The sequence below is a fragment of the Peromyscus maniculatus genome, chromosome 3 (genome assembly GCF_049852395.1).
Source record: "Peromyscus maniculatus bairdii isolate BWxNUB_F1_BW_parent chromosome 3, HU_Pman_BW_mat_3.1, whole genome shotgun sequence".
NCBI lineage: Eukaryota > Metazoa > Chordata > Mammalia > Rodentia > Cricetidae > Peromyscus > Peromyscus maniculatus.
In genome coordinates this window covers 60,668,870-60,683,932 of record NC_134854.1, presented here as the reverse complement: position 1 = coordinate 60,683,932, position 15,063 = coordinate 60,668,870, and the positions used below count along the sequence as shown (strand labels likewise).

The 15,063-nt window shown below is 42.4% G+C and overlaps 2 protein-coding genes across 8 annotated transcripts in view; one reads left to right on the top strand and one right to left on the bottom strand.

Moving 5' to 3' along the window:
* Positions 1–5,230, bottom strand: part of Tmem209 (transmembrane protein 209) — a 35,492-nt gene extending 30,262 nt beyond the window's left edge. The window contains exons 1-5 of one of the 5 annotated variants that reach the window (XM_042272979.2): positions 5,091–5,230; positions 4,921–4,999; positions 2,017–2,153; positions 1,799–1,857; positions 62–193 (exon numbers count right to left, since the gene is read on the bottom strand). In XM_042272979.2, the coding sequence (XP_042128913.1) occupies positions 62–193; positions 1,799–1,857; positions 2,017–2,153 (328 nt within the window). In that variant the 5' untranslated portion in view covers positions 4,921–4,999; positions 5,091–5,230. Of the gene's footprint in view, positions 1–61; positions 194–1,798; positions 1,858–2,016; positions 2,154–2,539; positions 3,122–4,920; positions 5,000–5,090 lie in introns of those variants that run through there. The other 4 variants (XM_006979410.4, XM_042272978.2, XM_015998085.3 and 1 more) reach the window with 4 other exon arrangements.
* Ssmem1 (serine rich single-pass membrane protein 1) lies at positions 3,149–14,706 on the top strand. 3 transcript variants are annotated; one of them, XM_042272982.2, is made up of 4 exons: positions 3,149–3,239; positions 3,456–3,631; positions 11,924–11,978; positions 13,864–14,706. In XM_042272982.2, exons 2-4 carry the CDS (start codon positions 3,593–3,595, stop codon positions 14,358–14,360), a joined length of 591 nt encoding a protein of 196 aa, XP_042128916.2. In that variant the 5' UTR covers positions 3,149–3,239; positions 3,456–3,592; the 3' UTR covers positions 14,361–14,706. The 3 variants fall into 3 exon arrangements, with proteins under 3 accessions (XP_042128916.2, XP_042128918.1, XP_006979473.1); XM_042272984.2 differs by lacking the exon at positions 3,456–3,631 and having other exon boundaries at positions 3,238–3,260; XM_006979411.3 differs by lacking the exons at positions 3,149–3,239; positions 3,456–3,631 and adding an exon at positions 5,285–5,556.
* The last annotated feature ends 357 nt before the right edge of the window (positions 14,707–15,063 follow it).

The following is a 15,063-nucleotide window of genomic DNA, read 5'->3' as shown; positions in this document are numbered from 1 at the left end:
TAGGGTCTATGAAAAGGAAAGCCAAGAAGGAGGAGCACTGCCTCCCCCACTCGGCACTCACCGGCCGTTTTCAGCCCTACCAGCGCTTGCTGCCCGGGGCTAACCACCAGACTTGTCGGTGCTACCGTATACTTGAAGTATCTCCAAAAATCAAACAAGGCATTAAGACTGAAGAGAGAAGCCAGGGCAAGTTCTGGAAGAAAACAACAACTATTATTAAAAGTATTTTTTTATTTACTTGTGGGGTGGGGGTGATGTGGAGGTCAGAGGACAACTTGGGGTTCTTTTCTTTCACCCTATTGGTTCTGGAGAACCAAACTCAGGTCATAATGCCTGGTGAAAGGGGCGTACCCAGTAAGTCACCTCCACAGCTCCCATTTATTTGTTTGTTTGTTGATTTTTCAAGACAGGCTTTCTCTGCGTAGCTCAGGCTGTCTTGGAACTCACTTTGTAGACCAGGCAGGCCTGGAGCTCAAAGATCCCCCTGCCTCTGCTTCCCAAGTGCTGAGATTAAAGTCGTGCGCCACCACTGCCTGGCCCAATGTATTATTGTAAAAAGCAGGAAGTTCTTGGTTCCATTTGCAGCAACTTAACATCGAAAATTAACAAGTCAGTCTCTTTCCTCACAACAGACACCACTTGACTGAAGTCTAGTAGGTGCAGAGCATTTGCCAGTGAGTTTTAAACTAATTACTAATTCTTATAAACCGATACAATAGGTATTTGAACATTCATTTTAATAGTCAAGTGAGTTTTAGGAGTCCCAGCTAGTTAGACAGCCATGACTCTACCGTAGCTTGATGATCTTGAATCCCTTCCTTTCCCATCTGCCCCACCCACTCTGATAGATTAAAAAAATTAAAGTTATTTTATGTGTATGAGTGTCTTGCCTGTCTGTATGTATGTGCATCATGTGCCTGCCTGGTATAGACAGAGGCCCAAAGAGGGTGTTGGATCCCCCTGACCTGGAGTTGTGAGTCACCATGTGGGTACCAGCAACAAAACCTGGTCCTCTGCAAAAGCAATATGTGCTCTTAACCTCCGAGTCATTTCTCTATTCCTCCATGACAGATTTCTTTCTTGTTTGTTTGTTTTTCTGAGACAGGGTTTCATTGTGTAGCTCTGGCTGTCCAGGAACTGACTCTGTAGACCAGGCTGGCCTTTGACTTACAGAGATCCACCTGCCTCTTCCTCCCAAATGCTGAGATTAAAGGTGTGTGCCACCACCGGCTCTCCACAATAGATTTCAATTTTCATAGACTACAGATGTATTTTAACATCTCTAGGACTCTTTATGTCCTAAGGATTAATCTGGTCTGGCCTTGAAGGTAAAGAGGCGAAGAGGGTATTTCAGGTAAATCTTATCACCCACATGCTTTATGTTCCTTCTTATGACTCCTAACTACCTAACTTTGTATTGTTTATTAGCTTGGTTTATTTGTTTAGAGACAAGGTCTCATGTACCAGGCTGGCCTCCAACTTCTGATTATTCTTCCATTTCACAAGTACTGGGATTAGATGTTCACTGCCATTCCTGGCATCTCTTGAGACAGGGTTCTGCTATTTATCTCAGGCTGGCCTCGAACTTGAATAATCCTCCTGACTCAGCCTCCTACTAGAATGTTCTTCCCATAAAAGTGTTTTCCTAGTCTCTTCTCTGTGGTTTTCATTGTTTTGGGAAACAGAGTAGGTAACTCAATATTTGTCTGAATGAAAGAGTGAATCTAAGCCGAATTAAACTTATAAGCAAGTTTTCATTTCTAGCAAATCTAAATTCCAGTGAAAATTAATTACTTACCAATATACCAGAGGGGCCAGTATGTCACATTATAATATGTACTAATTAACTTTCCAGTCCTGAAAAGATTAGAAATGCTTTTCAGTTACTTAAAAATATATATATATCCCCAAAACTCCATCCCAAACAAACCAAACACTGAAAACCAAAAGAAATATGAAAAGCCATAGATGCAGCAGCCAACGTTTGAAGTTTCGCTCTCGAGCTGATGAACTTACATTTCAGTGTATATCATTCCAGCCATGGAGACATTCAGGAGCCCCCAGGCTAAAACCACTTTCCTAGTTTCTGCTTCTTTCCTCATCTTGATGGTTCTGTCAATCAGAGAAGCACTGGGGCCTACTTCTCCTTGCATCTATTCAAAGGCAAAACAAAACAGCCTGGAATTAATCAGAAGAAATCAAAAGTGTCTGCTGTAAAGTAACAACCCCACAGACTTTTCCTCTTCCTTGACACTCCTTCCCACCCCACCCCCACTTTAATATAAGTATATGAAAAGGGAATCCTAAAATGATACTTTCTTTGGTACCACGGAGAAATCAACAGAGAGCTGGCCGGTTATTTCAAAGAAGCTAATGGTTGCAATAAATGATCATGTCTTGTTTCATAATGTAATGGTTTGCTATTACCTCTGCCACGAATTCACGGTTTGTCTGGGACTCTCGAGTATGTTACTAGGTCTCGATGAAGAGACACAAGATACAAACTTTTGTCATTACTGTGACACACTCTAACCCTGACCTCGGAGTGATACAGATCCGGGATCTCCTTTTGGTGAGGAAATTCTAAGGCTTTTCTGATGAGGTGGGCGGGTACTATCATGTGAAGGGTCAGGCGAGTCGGGAACACGTGCATTCAGTTTTGGCACACTGGGAGTGTGTCTCCTTTGTCTTGCTAGGCTCAGCTCCGCAATCACTGACACTGGCAGCTCCTGGGAGTCGTGTTCTACAGCGCAGACTACTATCCTTCCCGCCATCCAGCCCCGCGCCAAACTCCCGTCGGAGACCTTCCCTCCCTGGCCACCTCTGTACAAACTTTAGCCATCCTCTGTGTCTTTCTTCCCTTCCACTAAAGTGGCAGGACTTCCGGCCACATCCTCCCCTGGCTGAAACCCAGGCACAACTTCAGGCGTGGAACTCGGGGGGACCGCGTGGACTCCACGTCCAGGAAGCACAAAGACAACCCCCCAAAACGCACCATATTCTTCAGCCGGAAGCCGCGAACTCGCGCCACTCCCTACTGCACATGCGCGAAGTCAAGCCTACGGCGGCGGCGGGCTAGGAAGACTACAGTTACCGGAAGGACTGAGCTCTCTCTTCTCGCGAGAAGGAGGGGGTTGGGCAGAGAGACCAGGGCAGCGATCGTTGCCAGGGCAACGCCCTCGGATTTGTGGCTCCTACTCAGCTACAGGGAGGAAACTGAGCTGCAAAATTCAGACCAGGTTCTGAGCCCTTAGTAAAAAGTAATGACTGTAACAAGCTGAATTTTGAATATTGTCAATTGTAGACTTATTTAGGACCCTTATGCGCTCACATTTGTAAACAGGTTTTATTTAGCCGGATGGCTAATTGTAAGATACAAGCATGCCTGATGTGTGCAGACACAATCAGTAATGACAAAGAAGTTTTCCAGCTTTGAAATGTTTTTTTTTCCCCAGGTGGTCTGACCCAGTGTAAATTCTCAAATATCCACATAATGAGGATGCAGTAGTAGGAAGAAAAACTAGAAAGTTCTAGTGAAGTTAGCTGTTTTGAGGTTTAAAACAAAACAAAACAAAAACTACCTGTGCCCTGAATGTTCTTTGAAAGAACCGAGAAAAGGTTCGCCAGGGAGGTGAGTGGGTTTTACTTAGTAGTTAGTGCAAACTCCAACAATGTGTGGAATATGGGGGCGGGGGGCGGGGAGAAGCTCCCTGGTTATTGCTCCAAAGGGCTTGGTCTGAATCCGACCCGTGAAGTGGAAACAGCGAGACCGGGGGAGGGATGGCCAGTACAGCCTGGGCTCTGGAAAAGCTTTCTTGGGAGCAGCAACAGGGGCCCAAGTTAGAGGACTAATGGCCAGTGTGCCCGGGGCCTGGGGACTCATTCCTACGGAAAAGTGTGCCAGCCATGCATGGTGGTACATGCCTTTAATCCTGGCACTCAGGGGTCAGAGACATGTGGATTGCTCGAGTTTGAAGGCCAGCCAGGGCTACATAATGAGACTGTCTCAGAAAACGTAAATAAATATCAAGATTACACAGAAAAACAAAATGAAGTTTCATTGTGGTATTGCATATGAAAACTTGCAGGTTATTGTATGCTCTTAAAGAGCTAATGGGTTTTTTTAGTGAGATTCTTATCATGTCTATATTGTCTTAGTATAATGTTGTTTGGATCTTGATACAGATTAAGAGATGAACTAACTTGAAAACTGTTCAAAGAGAAAGGGTTCAATTCAGTATACAGTCAAATCAGAATGCCAGATTCTCGTTTCTCCACATTTAAGTCTATCTAAAAAGAAATTGTATAACTTTGATATTCCTAACGGGGGTCTCCTTCCTCTTTTTAATGTAACAAGCTATTGTGCATTTATTCAAGGCTTACACAACACTTCTCAGATTAAAGTTGATAGATAGTTGCCATTATATATACCCCAAAACATGAAGTGCCTCCTCCATGGAAAAACAAAATTAGAGACCATACTTTAAAAGAATAGACTTTGTTCCCGCACACCGTTTGGGGAGATGTCAGGAGGGCTGGATTCTTCCGAGCCTGGTGTTGCTGGCTTGCAGATGGCCTCATTTTAGGTTCTCTTGTGGCCTTTTTGCCTATGTTGGTGAGGCCTTGGTGCCCTTTCCTTTCCTAGAGACTGCTAGCTAGATTAAGGCTCTACCCTTGTGACCTGATTGAGCCTCCATTAATGTCTGTAGAATCTTTTTGAAGTTACGTTTATTTATTGTGTGTATATGCCTATATGTGGGTGCACAAATGTCACAGTGAACACAAGGAGGTCAGAATACAGCTTGAGGGAGTCAGTTGTCTCCTTTCGTCATGCAGGTCTCAGGGGATTGAACTCCGGTCAAAAGTCTTGGCATCAAATACCTTTACCCACTGAGCCATCTCATTTCACGTCTGTACTACCTCTGTTCTGCCTTATCTCCAAATACAAGATGGCGCTGAAGACGTCAACATTCAAGTCTTAGGGAACACACAATGCAGCCTGTAATACATTAGAATTGTGTGTTAATTTACAATGGTATGGTACACATTAAAAAAAAAAGGTAGAGTCTGATTAAAAAAAAAAACAATACCTTAAATACTTGAACGGATGAAAACAGACATTATGTAAGTTTGGAAGTTTCTAGGCAGAAGAAAGTACACTGAGAAATTCAGGAAATTGCCATACACTATTGAAGATGTCATCTAGATAAACGTGCCCATCTAATCCAAGGATATTTATCAGTTCTTGCAACAGTTGCTTAGGTATATGTCATAATAGGTTGCCAGGGAAGTTGTCATAGGCCATGGAGGGAAATCGTTCCCAGTCACCTTTAGCCCTTTGAGCATGTTTTATTTTCTAAGCCAGAAGCTATCATGGGAGACCTTTTGTCTTTATTCTGGGGGGTGGACCCCCCTCCCAGACCCCTCAGTTTTACCATTCCGAGTCAGGATGCTGAGTGCCGGAAAGATGACTCTTGTGGGACAATAGGAAGTTTCCTGCTTTGGTATTTCATCATCATACTGATCCTCATGTTTTTCTCTCGGGCTTCTGTCTGGGTAGGGAATCCTTTTCACTTTAAATCATATCTTTATAAGGTTTTTCGTCAACTACATTGTCTGTACTTTGATGAAAGTTACTTTTTCTTTAAGGTTTTTGTTTTGTTTAAAAATGATGCAATTTAGCCAAGCGGTGGTGGCGTATGCCTTTAATCCCAGCACTGGGGAGGCAGAGGCAGGAGGAGCTCTGTGAGTTCGAGGCTATAGAGTGAGTTCTAAGAAAGATGCAAAGCTACACAGAGAAACCCTGTCTCGCAAAACAAAACAAAATGATGCAATTTCATGCCAGAGAATCTAAAGATATTGAAAAGAAAAAAGAACATTAAAAGTGTTCTTCTCCTTTTCCGTAGAGATAAATACTGATAAATTTGTGGAGAACTTCTTTCTAGGTTACTTTTTTCCCTTCCTTTTTCTCTGTGTATCTTTCTATCTTTGCTCTTTCATAGTCAAACTTATATTTTATGTATTTTCATATCCTGACTTTTGAACTTAATGTTTTATAAGTACTTCCCCATGTTATATTCATGCAACAGCACCTTTCATTGTAACTTTTCTGTCTTGTGGCTGCACTATAAAAATTCTGCAGTCGGCCGGGCGGTGGTGGTGCACGCCTTTAATCCCAGCACTCGGGAGGCAGAGCCAGGCGGATCTCTGTGAGTTCGAGGCCAGCCTGGGCTACCAAGTGAGTTCCAGGAAAGGTGCAAAGCTACACAGAGAAACCCTGTCTCGAAAAACAAAACAAAACAAAAAAAAAAAAAAAAAAAATTCTGCAGTCGAAGCTGAGCGGTGGTGGCACACACCTTTAATCCCAGCACTCGGGAGGCAGAGCCAGGCAGAATCTCTGTGAGTTTGAGGGTAGCCTGGTCTACAGAGTGAGATCTAGGACAGGCACCAAAACTGCACTGAGAAACCCTGTCTCCAAAAATCCAAAACCAAATCAAACCAAAAAAAAAAAAAAAAATTCTGCAGTTGAAAATTTAGTTAGTTTACATTTTGTCCATATGCCATGTAATACTGAGATAAATCTCTCTACTGATTAATGACTTCCAAATCCCTCTTTATAGCCATATAATTCTATTATCAAAGATTTAAATGTTTGTCATGTTGATAGGACACATGTAGGATTTGGGGAGTGGTTAGAATGAAGTAATATGTTTTATGCATAGAATAAGATACAGAATTAAACTAAACAGAGCCAAAGTCAGCATTGTTAATCACAGATTTGCAAAAGAAAATGCTAGAAGTGTAGGAATGGTATAGTCCACTTTATCAAGGTTGTGGCCCTCAACATATTATGAGCAACCAACCTCTTATAAATTGCTGACACAGAATCTTTTCTGGCCATTAATAATGGACTGGTGATTAATCAAGCTACCATCATTTAGCATTACAGCCAGAGCTCACCGCTGGCAGTGGTCAGCTAGATTGAGTGCTACATTAGTTCTGGATGGAGAAGAGAAGGTTTGTTATTTCCATGCCAGGTAGATTCCATTATAATAATAAAAAACTCTTCCCCCTACTACCTCCTGGCCAAGAAGTTTTTATCTGAAGTCTAAATGCTTCTTAAGGTAAATACTTTGCCAGAAGGAGAATCAGAACTGTGATAGCTTATATGTGTTTAGACTCCCTAGCTAAGTATATTGAATTTGGCCTGGCCAGAAAAGCTACTTTAGAAAATTAACAAAAAATTGGAATTGATCACTGGCAATTTCATCATGAAGACCATTTAAGAGGTCTAAGCTATTCTTTTGTTCTCTTGCTTACATCAGCAATTTAGAGTCATAGAGCTATGTATGCTTCAAGGACTGAAGGGGGGCATGTGGTCCAGCCTTCTGTCTGTAGGCGAGTAAAATACTTGTATTTTTTGGTTGATAAAGCCCAAGGAATTTAAGTGACTTGTCCAATGTCACACAAGTGGCCAGTGACAGAGTGACAGAGGGAGAATGGATCCAGATTTCCTGCCATATTATCTGTTTACTTCAAAGCATAGTTTGAAATGTTGAATTAAATCTACTCAGTGCTGATTAAAACCTTAATTATCTCTGAGGTTTCATCTTTCACCTTGGGCCTTGTGGCAGCTACAGTTGGTTGGCCTGCTGCTTCTGAAAGGTCCCAGATTTGAAATCTGAGAACTGTAGGAGAGCTAGTCAAGGAGGATAGAATTTCCTCCTTTGAACGTGCCCATGGTCTCTGTGAAACCGTGGGCCTCTATCTCCACACCTCAAAGCAGTGGTAAAGAAGGACAGACATGTGGAAATTATCCTCCAAAAAGCAACATGCCGGTCACCTCCATTTGCCGCTTTTAAAAAGATGTGTCTTCCCTTTTGTTTCCAGCTAAGAGATACCCCCCTGTCCAGTTGGCTTGCTTGTTTAGATTTCCTAAGACTGTGAGTGCTGGTTTTATTTTTCTAGACGATATTAACCCCCTGAACCCCCTCTTTTTGCACATGTAGAAACTGAGCTTAGAAGGTGTTGCGTGGCGATGAGACGGCAGAGCTGCTGCGTGGCAGAAAGTTGGAGTGCACGGGGTTGGGGATTTAGCTCAGTATTAGACGCTTGCCTAGCAAGTGCGAGGCCCTGGGTTCGGTCCTCAGCTCTGAAAAAAAAAAGGAGTGCAGCCCACACTGTCTGTCCTGCCCGCAGAGTAACCACTGTCACTGCTGTCCCTCGTTAAGTCATACACGGGGACAGTTAACGAAATGCTTGTGGTAACCACAACTCATACGATTCCACTCAGTTTAATGCAAAAATCTCTCTTTTGATTTTGTGGTTATATTTTGATTTGACATCCAATGTGGAAGCTCTCCATGGAAATGATTTTATAAACCTAATAAGTGCTTGTAAACAACTTTTCCCTCAACTACGAAAGTGCACACTACAGAACACACGATTATTGGAATGCAGACAAAATGTAACAGACACTATTCTAGATTATGTAGACATCACTAACTACTATTAACATCTAGGTTCATAGACATCTAATCTTTTAATAACTCTCTCTATACATGTCAAATTTAAAATATGCACAGAGTCCTAATACATTTTTTTAAAAATTATCTTTAAAAAGGACTTCAGTCTCAAGATATTCAGAGAATGGCTACTATAACAAGAAAAAAAAAAAAAAGACAAGGAAATACCCTATTAGAGATCCAGAGGAAGCAATGAGCCAGGATCTTGGATTTTGCTGCTAGAACTATGTAATGCCAGCACTTAGGAGGTGGAGGCAGGCGGATCCAGAGGTTCAAGGTCATTTTTGGCTGCATGGTTAGTTCCAGGCCAGCTGGGCTATCTGAGGACCTGTCTTTAAAAAGCTAAAAATTTAAAATGAACTAACTTAAAACATTCAGGCAGAGCACTTTTCAACCTAAATAAGTTTGACTTTTTTTTTTTTATTGTATTTCCTAATTATAGACAATTTGAAGAAAAAAAAAGAAAGAAAGAAAACAAAATCACTATTTTAATCATTTAAAGCCTGCCTTTACTTCATACACATTTCTATTTATTATTTATTTATTTGTTATTAAGGAATTTGTTTGTTTTTTGTTTTTTATTTTTATTTTTATTTTTATTTTGGTTTTTCAAGACAGGGTTTCTCTGTGTAGCTTTGCGCCTTTCCTGGAACTCACTTGGTAGCCCAGGCTGGCCTCAAACTCACAGAGATCTGCCTGCCTCTGCCTCCCGAGTGCTGGGATTAAAGGCATGTGCTGCCGCCGCCGCCGCCGCCGCCGCCGCCGCCGCCGCCACCGCCACCCCCCCCCCCCCCCCCCCCCCGGCTGTTTTCTGTTTTTTTTAGACAAGGTTTCTCTGTGTAGTTTTGGTGCCTGACCTGGAGCTTGCTCTGTAGACCAAGCTGGCCTCGAACTCACAGAGATCCGCTTGGTTCTGCCTCCCTAGAGCTGGGATTAAAGGCGTGCGCCACCTGGCAATTAAGGAATCTTTTATTCATTTTACATATCAACCACAGATCCCCCTTTCTTCTCTCCTCCAGCCCCTCCAGCCTTCCCCCACAACCCACCCCCGATTCCCTCCTCCAACAAGGTAAGGCCTCCCATGGGGAGTCAGTAGAGGCAGGTCCAAGCCCCTCCCTCATCAAGGCTGTGCAAGGTGTCCCATTATAGATAGTGGGCTCTAAAAAGCCAGTTCATGCACCAAGGATGGATTCTGACCCTGTCATACATGTTTCTTACATACGTATGTCCCTTGAAGTTGTTAGCTATCTTGTGGTCATGTTGTTACATATGAACTTGCATGTTGATTTTAGCCTGATAGTCAAATATTTTCTCACACGATGACATACTTACTTAAGATATTTACAAGTGGGGTTGGGGATTTAGATCAGTGGTAGAGCGGTTGCCTAGCAAGCACAAGGCCCTGGGTTCGATCCTCAGCTCCAAAAAAAAAAAAAAAAAAAAAAGATATTTACAACTGTATCTTACATGGTCACACCATAATTCAGTTAACCATTACCTACTTTTGAATTTAAGTTCTGTGTTACCCTATATATTACATTTATGCCATATATAATATATGTATATATATATTACCACAATGAGTATTTCTTTTATTTTTATTTATTTATTTTTTGTTTTTGTTTTTTTTTCCAGAGCTGAGGACTGAACCCAGGGCCTTGCACTTGCTAGGCAAGCGCTCTACCACTGAGCTAAATCCCCAACCCCTGTTTTTGTTTTTTTAAGACAGGGTTTCTGTGTGTAGCCCTGGCTGTCCTGGAACTTGCTCTATAGACCAGGCTGGCCTCAAACTCAGAGATCCCCCTGCCTCTGCTCCCAAATGCTGGGATTAAAGGCATGCACCAACTCTGCCCAGCCATAATGATTATTGCTATGTGCACCAACTCTGCCCAGCCATAATGATTATTGCTATGTACAAAGCTTTCAGTGTATGTGGTTTTTTTTTTTTTTTTTTTTTTTTTTAATTTTGTTGTCTTGCTGTCTGTTGGGGGAAATGACCTCTTGGTAACAGAGTCCCTGAGAAAGACTGTCAAGTGTGTTCATGAGAATTCAGGAGGCCGAAGCAGAAGAATCCCACTGTCAGTTTTTGCTACATAGTGAGACCTTGTCTCAGAAAAAAGGACAGTGAGTGTTTTTTAAGTCATTCCTGATATTGTTGCTTTCTACATGTAAAGGTGACATAGAACTTACAATTCAAAAGTTTATAATGGCTAATTAAATTATGGTGTGATCATGTAATATACAGTTGTAGGTCAGGCTGTGGTGGCACACGCTTTTAATCCCAGCACTTTGGAGGCAGAGGCAGGTGGATCTCTGTGAGTTCGAGGCCAGCCTGCTCTACAGAGTGAGCTCCAGGACAGTAAGGACTACATAGAGAAACCCTGTCTCAAAAAAAAAAAAAAAAAATTGTAAATAGCTTTTGGTAAAATCATTTTCAGCCTCAGAAAATGGGATGTTAATGCTAATGTAGAGATTGGGGCAAAGGTATTTAGAGTTGGAACTGTGCAAAGAAATTTAGCGTTCCTGGTTGCCATGCTCACAGAGAGCATATTATGGTGGCTTATTGGAGGAAAGTTGAAAAACAGTCAAAATTTGTATGGTGATATGGTGACACTGGAACTCAGTATGTAGTGTAGCCCAAGTTAGCCTTGAACTCAAAGTTGTCCAGTTTCAGCCTCCAGAGCAGTGAGATTACAAGAGTATACCACCACGAAGGTCTTTTAATTAATTAATTATTTAATTAATTAATCCATTTTTGAAGCAGGGTCTCATTATAAAGTCCTACCTGACCTATAACTCACTCTGTAGACCAGGCTGGCCTTGAACTCACAGAGATCTGCCTGGCTCTGCCTCCCCAATGCTGGGATTAAAGGCGTGTGCCACTGCTGCCCGGCTGATTTTTTTTTTTTAATCGACTTTTATTTTATAAAATTTGTTTGTCTGTTTGAGGGTGTCAGCTCCCCTGGAACTGAAGCCATAGACAATTTTAAGCTGCCATGTGGGTGCTAGGAATTGAACCCAGGTCCTCTGGAGAAACAGCCAGTGCTTTCAACTGCTGAGCCATCTCTCCAGCCCTCTCCCTAGTCTGTTTTTAAATGAAACCTCTCTGTAATGTAAGTGATAGAAAACTTTATCATCCCATGAGTATTATTTTGTCTACAGTCTTTGCTCACTTTCGCCTGGTTAAAACATTCTGGTGGGTTCTGCTATCAAAGCTTGGTCTTCTGAACTGGCAGCGGAGGTAGGTCCACCATTACAGGAACTCAAGATGTGCTTATTTAACAGGGTTGACTGTTTAAAGTTAGAGCTTAGAAAAGAGCCTTGAGCAATGGTGCTGACCATGCAGATGTTAATGCAATGCGACCGACTGAGTTCCTCTTCCTGTGTTCCTGAAACAGATGTCCGAGAGCAAAAGGGAGGAAGACCGCAGGAGGACCGCGTCAGTAAGTAAAGGTGAGAGTCCCGAGTCCGTATACTTGGTATCAGAGGAGAGAAACTGTTGCTGAGTGTGGAGGGGGCAGAGCAGAAGGGAAAAGCAGAGAGGCTCTAAGGCCTCACCACACCAGCAAAGGCCACTGCATGAACCCTGTGCTTCCCTCCTCCCAAATGCAGAGCCACCATAAAGGACAAATTACTGGCAGATAGAGCTCACTTTGTTGCCATGTCTCAGGGCTTGCATTCACAAAGCTTTGTGAATAGACAGATTTGTGTGTCTATAATATCTATAAAAATGTATCGACAGGAAAGATTTCTATTCCACAATTTATAAAGAACGAAGTGCACAGTACTTGTGTTAAGTGCTCTAGAGACTACTGATTTCACACACAGTGCTCTTTTTAACTTTGGCCAGACCCTTGCCTCCTGGGTCATGTCATAGTTATAAACTATACACTAAGCCCTGATCTTTTTGCTAGTTTCCAGGTAAATGCTCACTCCAATGATGGTTTTGAGCTGGCCAACATTGTCACAGAACAGAATTGGAGACAGATGTACAATAATAGCACATCCTCAAATAGTACTTCCCACATCCAGATAAACAGCTTTGAGAGCACAGAGCATAATAAACTGTAGTAAGATAATTAGGAAATTATGGGCATTAAGTAATTATCACCTTTTTGGTAGATTGATTTAATTGTACATTTGTGTAATTTGTTTAGTAATGACGGTTTAACCATCTCACAAAATTTCCAAAAATGTATTAGATTTTTGAGCTGGTACAAGCCACCATCGGCATACAAAAGAACATGAAGAGAAGAGAGGACTCTTGCTATCACATCACTCTCATACACACACTGGAACCTTTGAGACTTCAAGACAAAGGGGGCGAGGTCCTGCTCTGGGAACTTCCTTCTCTGGAAACCTTCCCATTTGATAACATAGACAGGGGTTACAAAGTTCAGAAGAGATTTCAAGAACCTGTGTGACTCCTCCAGACTTTGTGGGATGGTGTACAGTGCTAGCAATGGAGTCATTTTGCTGACATTGACCAGAGATTGAGAGAGGCAGTGGTTTGACTGTTAGTGATCCTACACATGTGGCCGGCCGGCTTTCTTGGGTGATGGGGAGTTGTTAGTCAAGGTCCTATCATTTTGAAAAGTTCTAGCAGTTTCCTGAAACCACAGTAATCAACAATCAAGCTACATACAGTAACTTACTTCCCTAGATTCCTGCCACTGCCCCCACTGAAGACCCTGATAATGGCTGGCCGTAAGAGAGATTTATTTATTTATTTAGATAGGGTCTTATTATGTAACCCTATCTGACCTGGAACTCAACTTTGTAGACTAGGCTGGCCTGAACTTACAGAGCTCCATCTGCCTGGGAATCTGCCTCCCCAGTGCTGGGATTAAAGACATGTACCAGCACATCTCATTGAAGGACCTAACATTCTTTAACTGATTACTCACTGGTTATGTCAAACAAGGACCAACTGTGAGCCAAAACCAAAACTCTGAAGCCTCCATCTCTGTCCCAGGCTCAGTCCTGTAACTATGCCAATGTGTAAGCAGAAGGCAGGGCGCTGGTCCTACAGACGCCCTCTGTGGACCCCCAAAATGTGCTCCTCAACATTCTCCCCTTGTCTGCCTGTCCTTCTCACGGACCTTTGTTTATTTGTTTTGTTTTTCGAGACAGGGTTTCTCTGTGTAGTTCTGGCTGCCCTGGAACTCTCTCTGTAGACCAAGCTGGCTTCGAACTCACAGAGATCCCTTTGCCTCTGTCTCCCAAGTGCTGGGATTAAAGGCATCCACCACCACTGCCCGACTTCACTGACCTTTTCATAACATCCTATTATTAATGACTATTATTGCCTAACTTGTCGATCTGTTTTGTTGGTTAGAAAGCAAAGAAACTTCCCATAAGCGACAAAATAAAGATGGATCCTGGGACTCGTCACAAGTAATGAAGAAGCCAAAGCAGAACCAACTTTCCGTGGTAACTGACTCCGAAGTGGCTTTGGTCAACGCCTACCTTGAACAAAGACGAGGTAGGCGCCATTCCCAGTTCCACCGCGTGAATCAGATCCAGCAGGACAGTGATACCACCGAGTGTGACAGTGAGGAATCTAATTCTGGAGTGTCCTCATGGAAGGAGAGCGAAAGTGAACACCACCCGTCGCCCGCCACCATCAAGAGGAGAAAGTCAGTGTCGAGGCCAAGGGATCTGGAAAGTTACCAAATCAGAGAGAGGCCTTGCCTCCACTGCAAAGCCATGAGAACCAATGAATGGCTGACCCGCCACTTCCCACCTAGCACTTCAGTAATGTCTCCCATGAAGGGAGAGATTCAAGAGGAGAATTTGACACCTGGCATCAACACAAAATTAAGTAAATTCTGAATCTTGGCATCCTTGCCTTACTTGAAGTCAAAAGAAGGAGATGAATAAAACATGAAAACCAGAGTTGTAGGTGAGGAGACGTTTACAATAAAGCCTCTTTGCTCACAACGAAAGTATAATTGGAACCCAAGAGGTCAGATTTCAGGCAAATTCATTGTTCAAAACAAGGGCAGAGAATTTGTCCATGCCACCACAGGAACACGGAAGACTTGTGTCTTCCATGATCTTTTTTTTTAAGTCAAAAGAGCCTCGGGCAGATAGTCCATACCCCGGGTATATGTGTTTTGTTTATGTCAATGATACAAATACAAAAGCTTTTTGAAAATATATTTATGTTGAGAAACCATTGAAATCTATTCATATGTTTTGATTATCTGACTAAACAAATAAGGTGACTATGTGAATCAGGTCATTTTTGTAATAGCTGAAGTGACTCTCCTAGAGCTGTATTGATTGCTATATTGAGTCCACTAAGGGCTGTCGTGTAAAGGAGTTTAAGGGCCTGGAATACGACCTTATTTCTAGAGTACATCAGGGAGAAAGGAAGTGTGATTCAGAAGGCAGCTGGGCTGTGACTTGTCCTCCATTGTTGTCCCAAGACCATGGCAAGTGTTAAATGTTTTTTCTGACACTTGTTAAGGAGAAAATTTTTATTTGATACTATTACAGTAGAGATTGATAAAGGAGCTACATAGAAATGAAA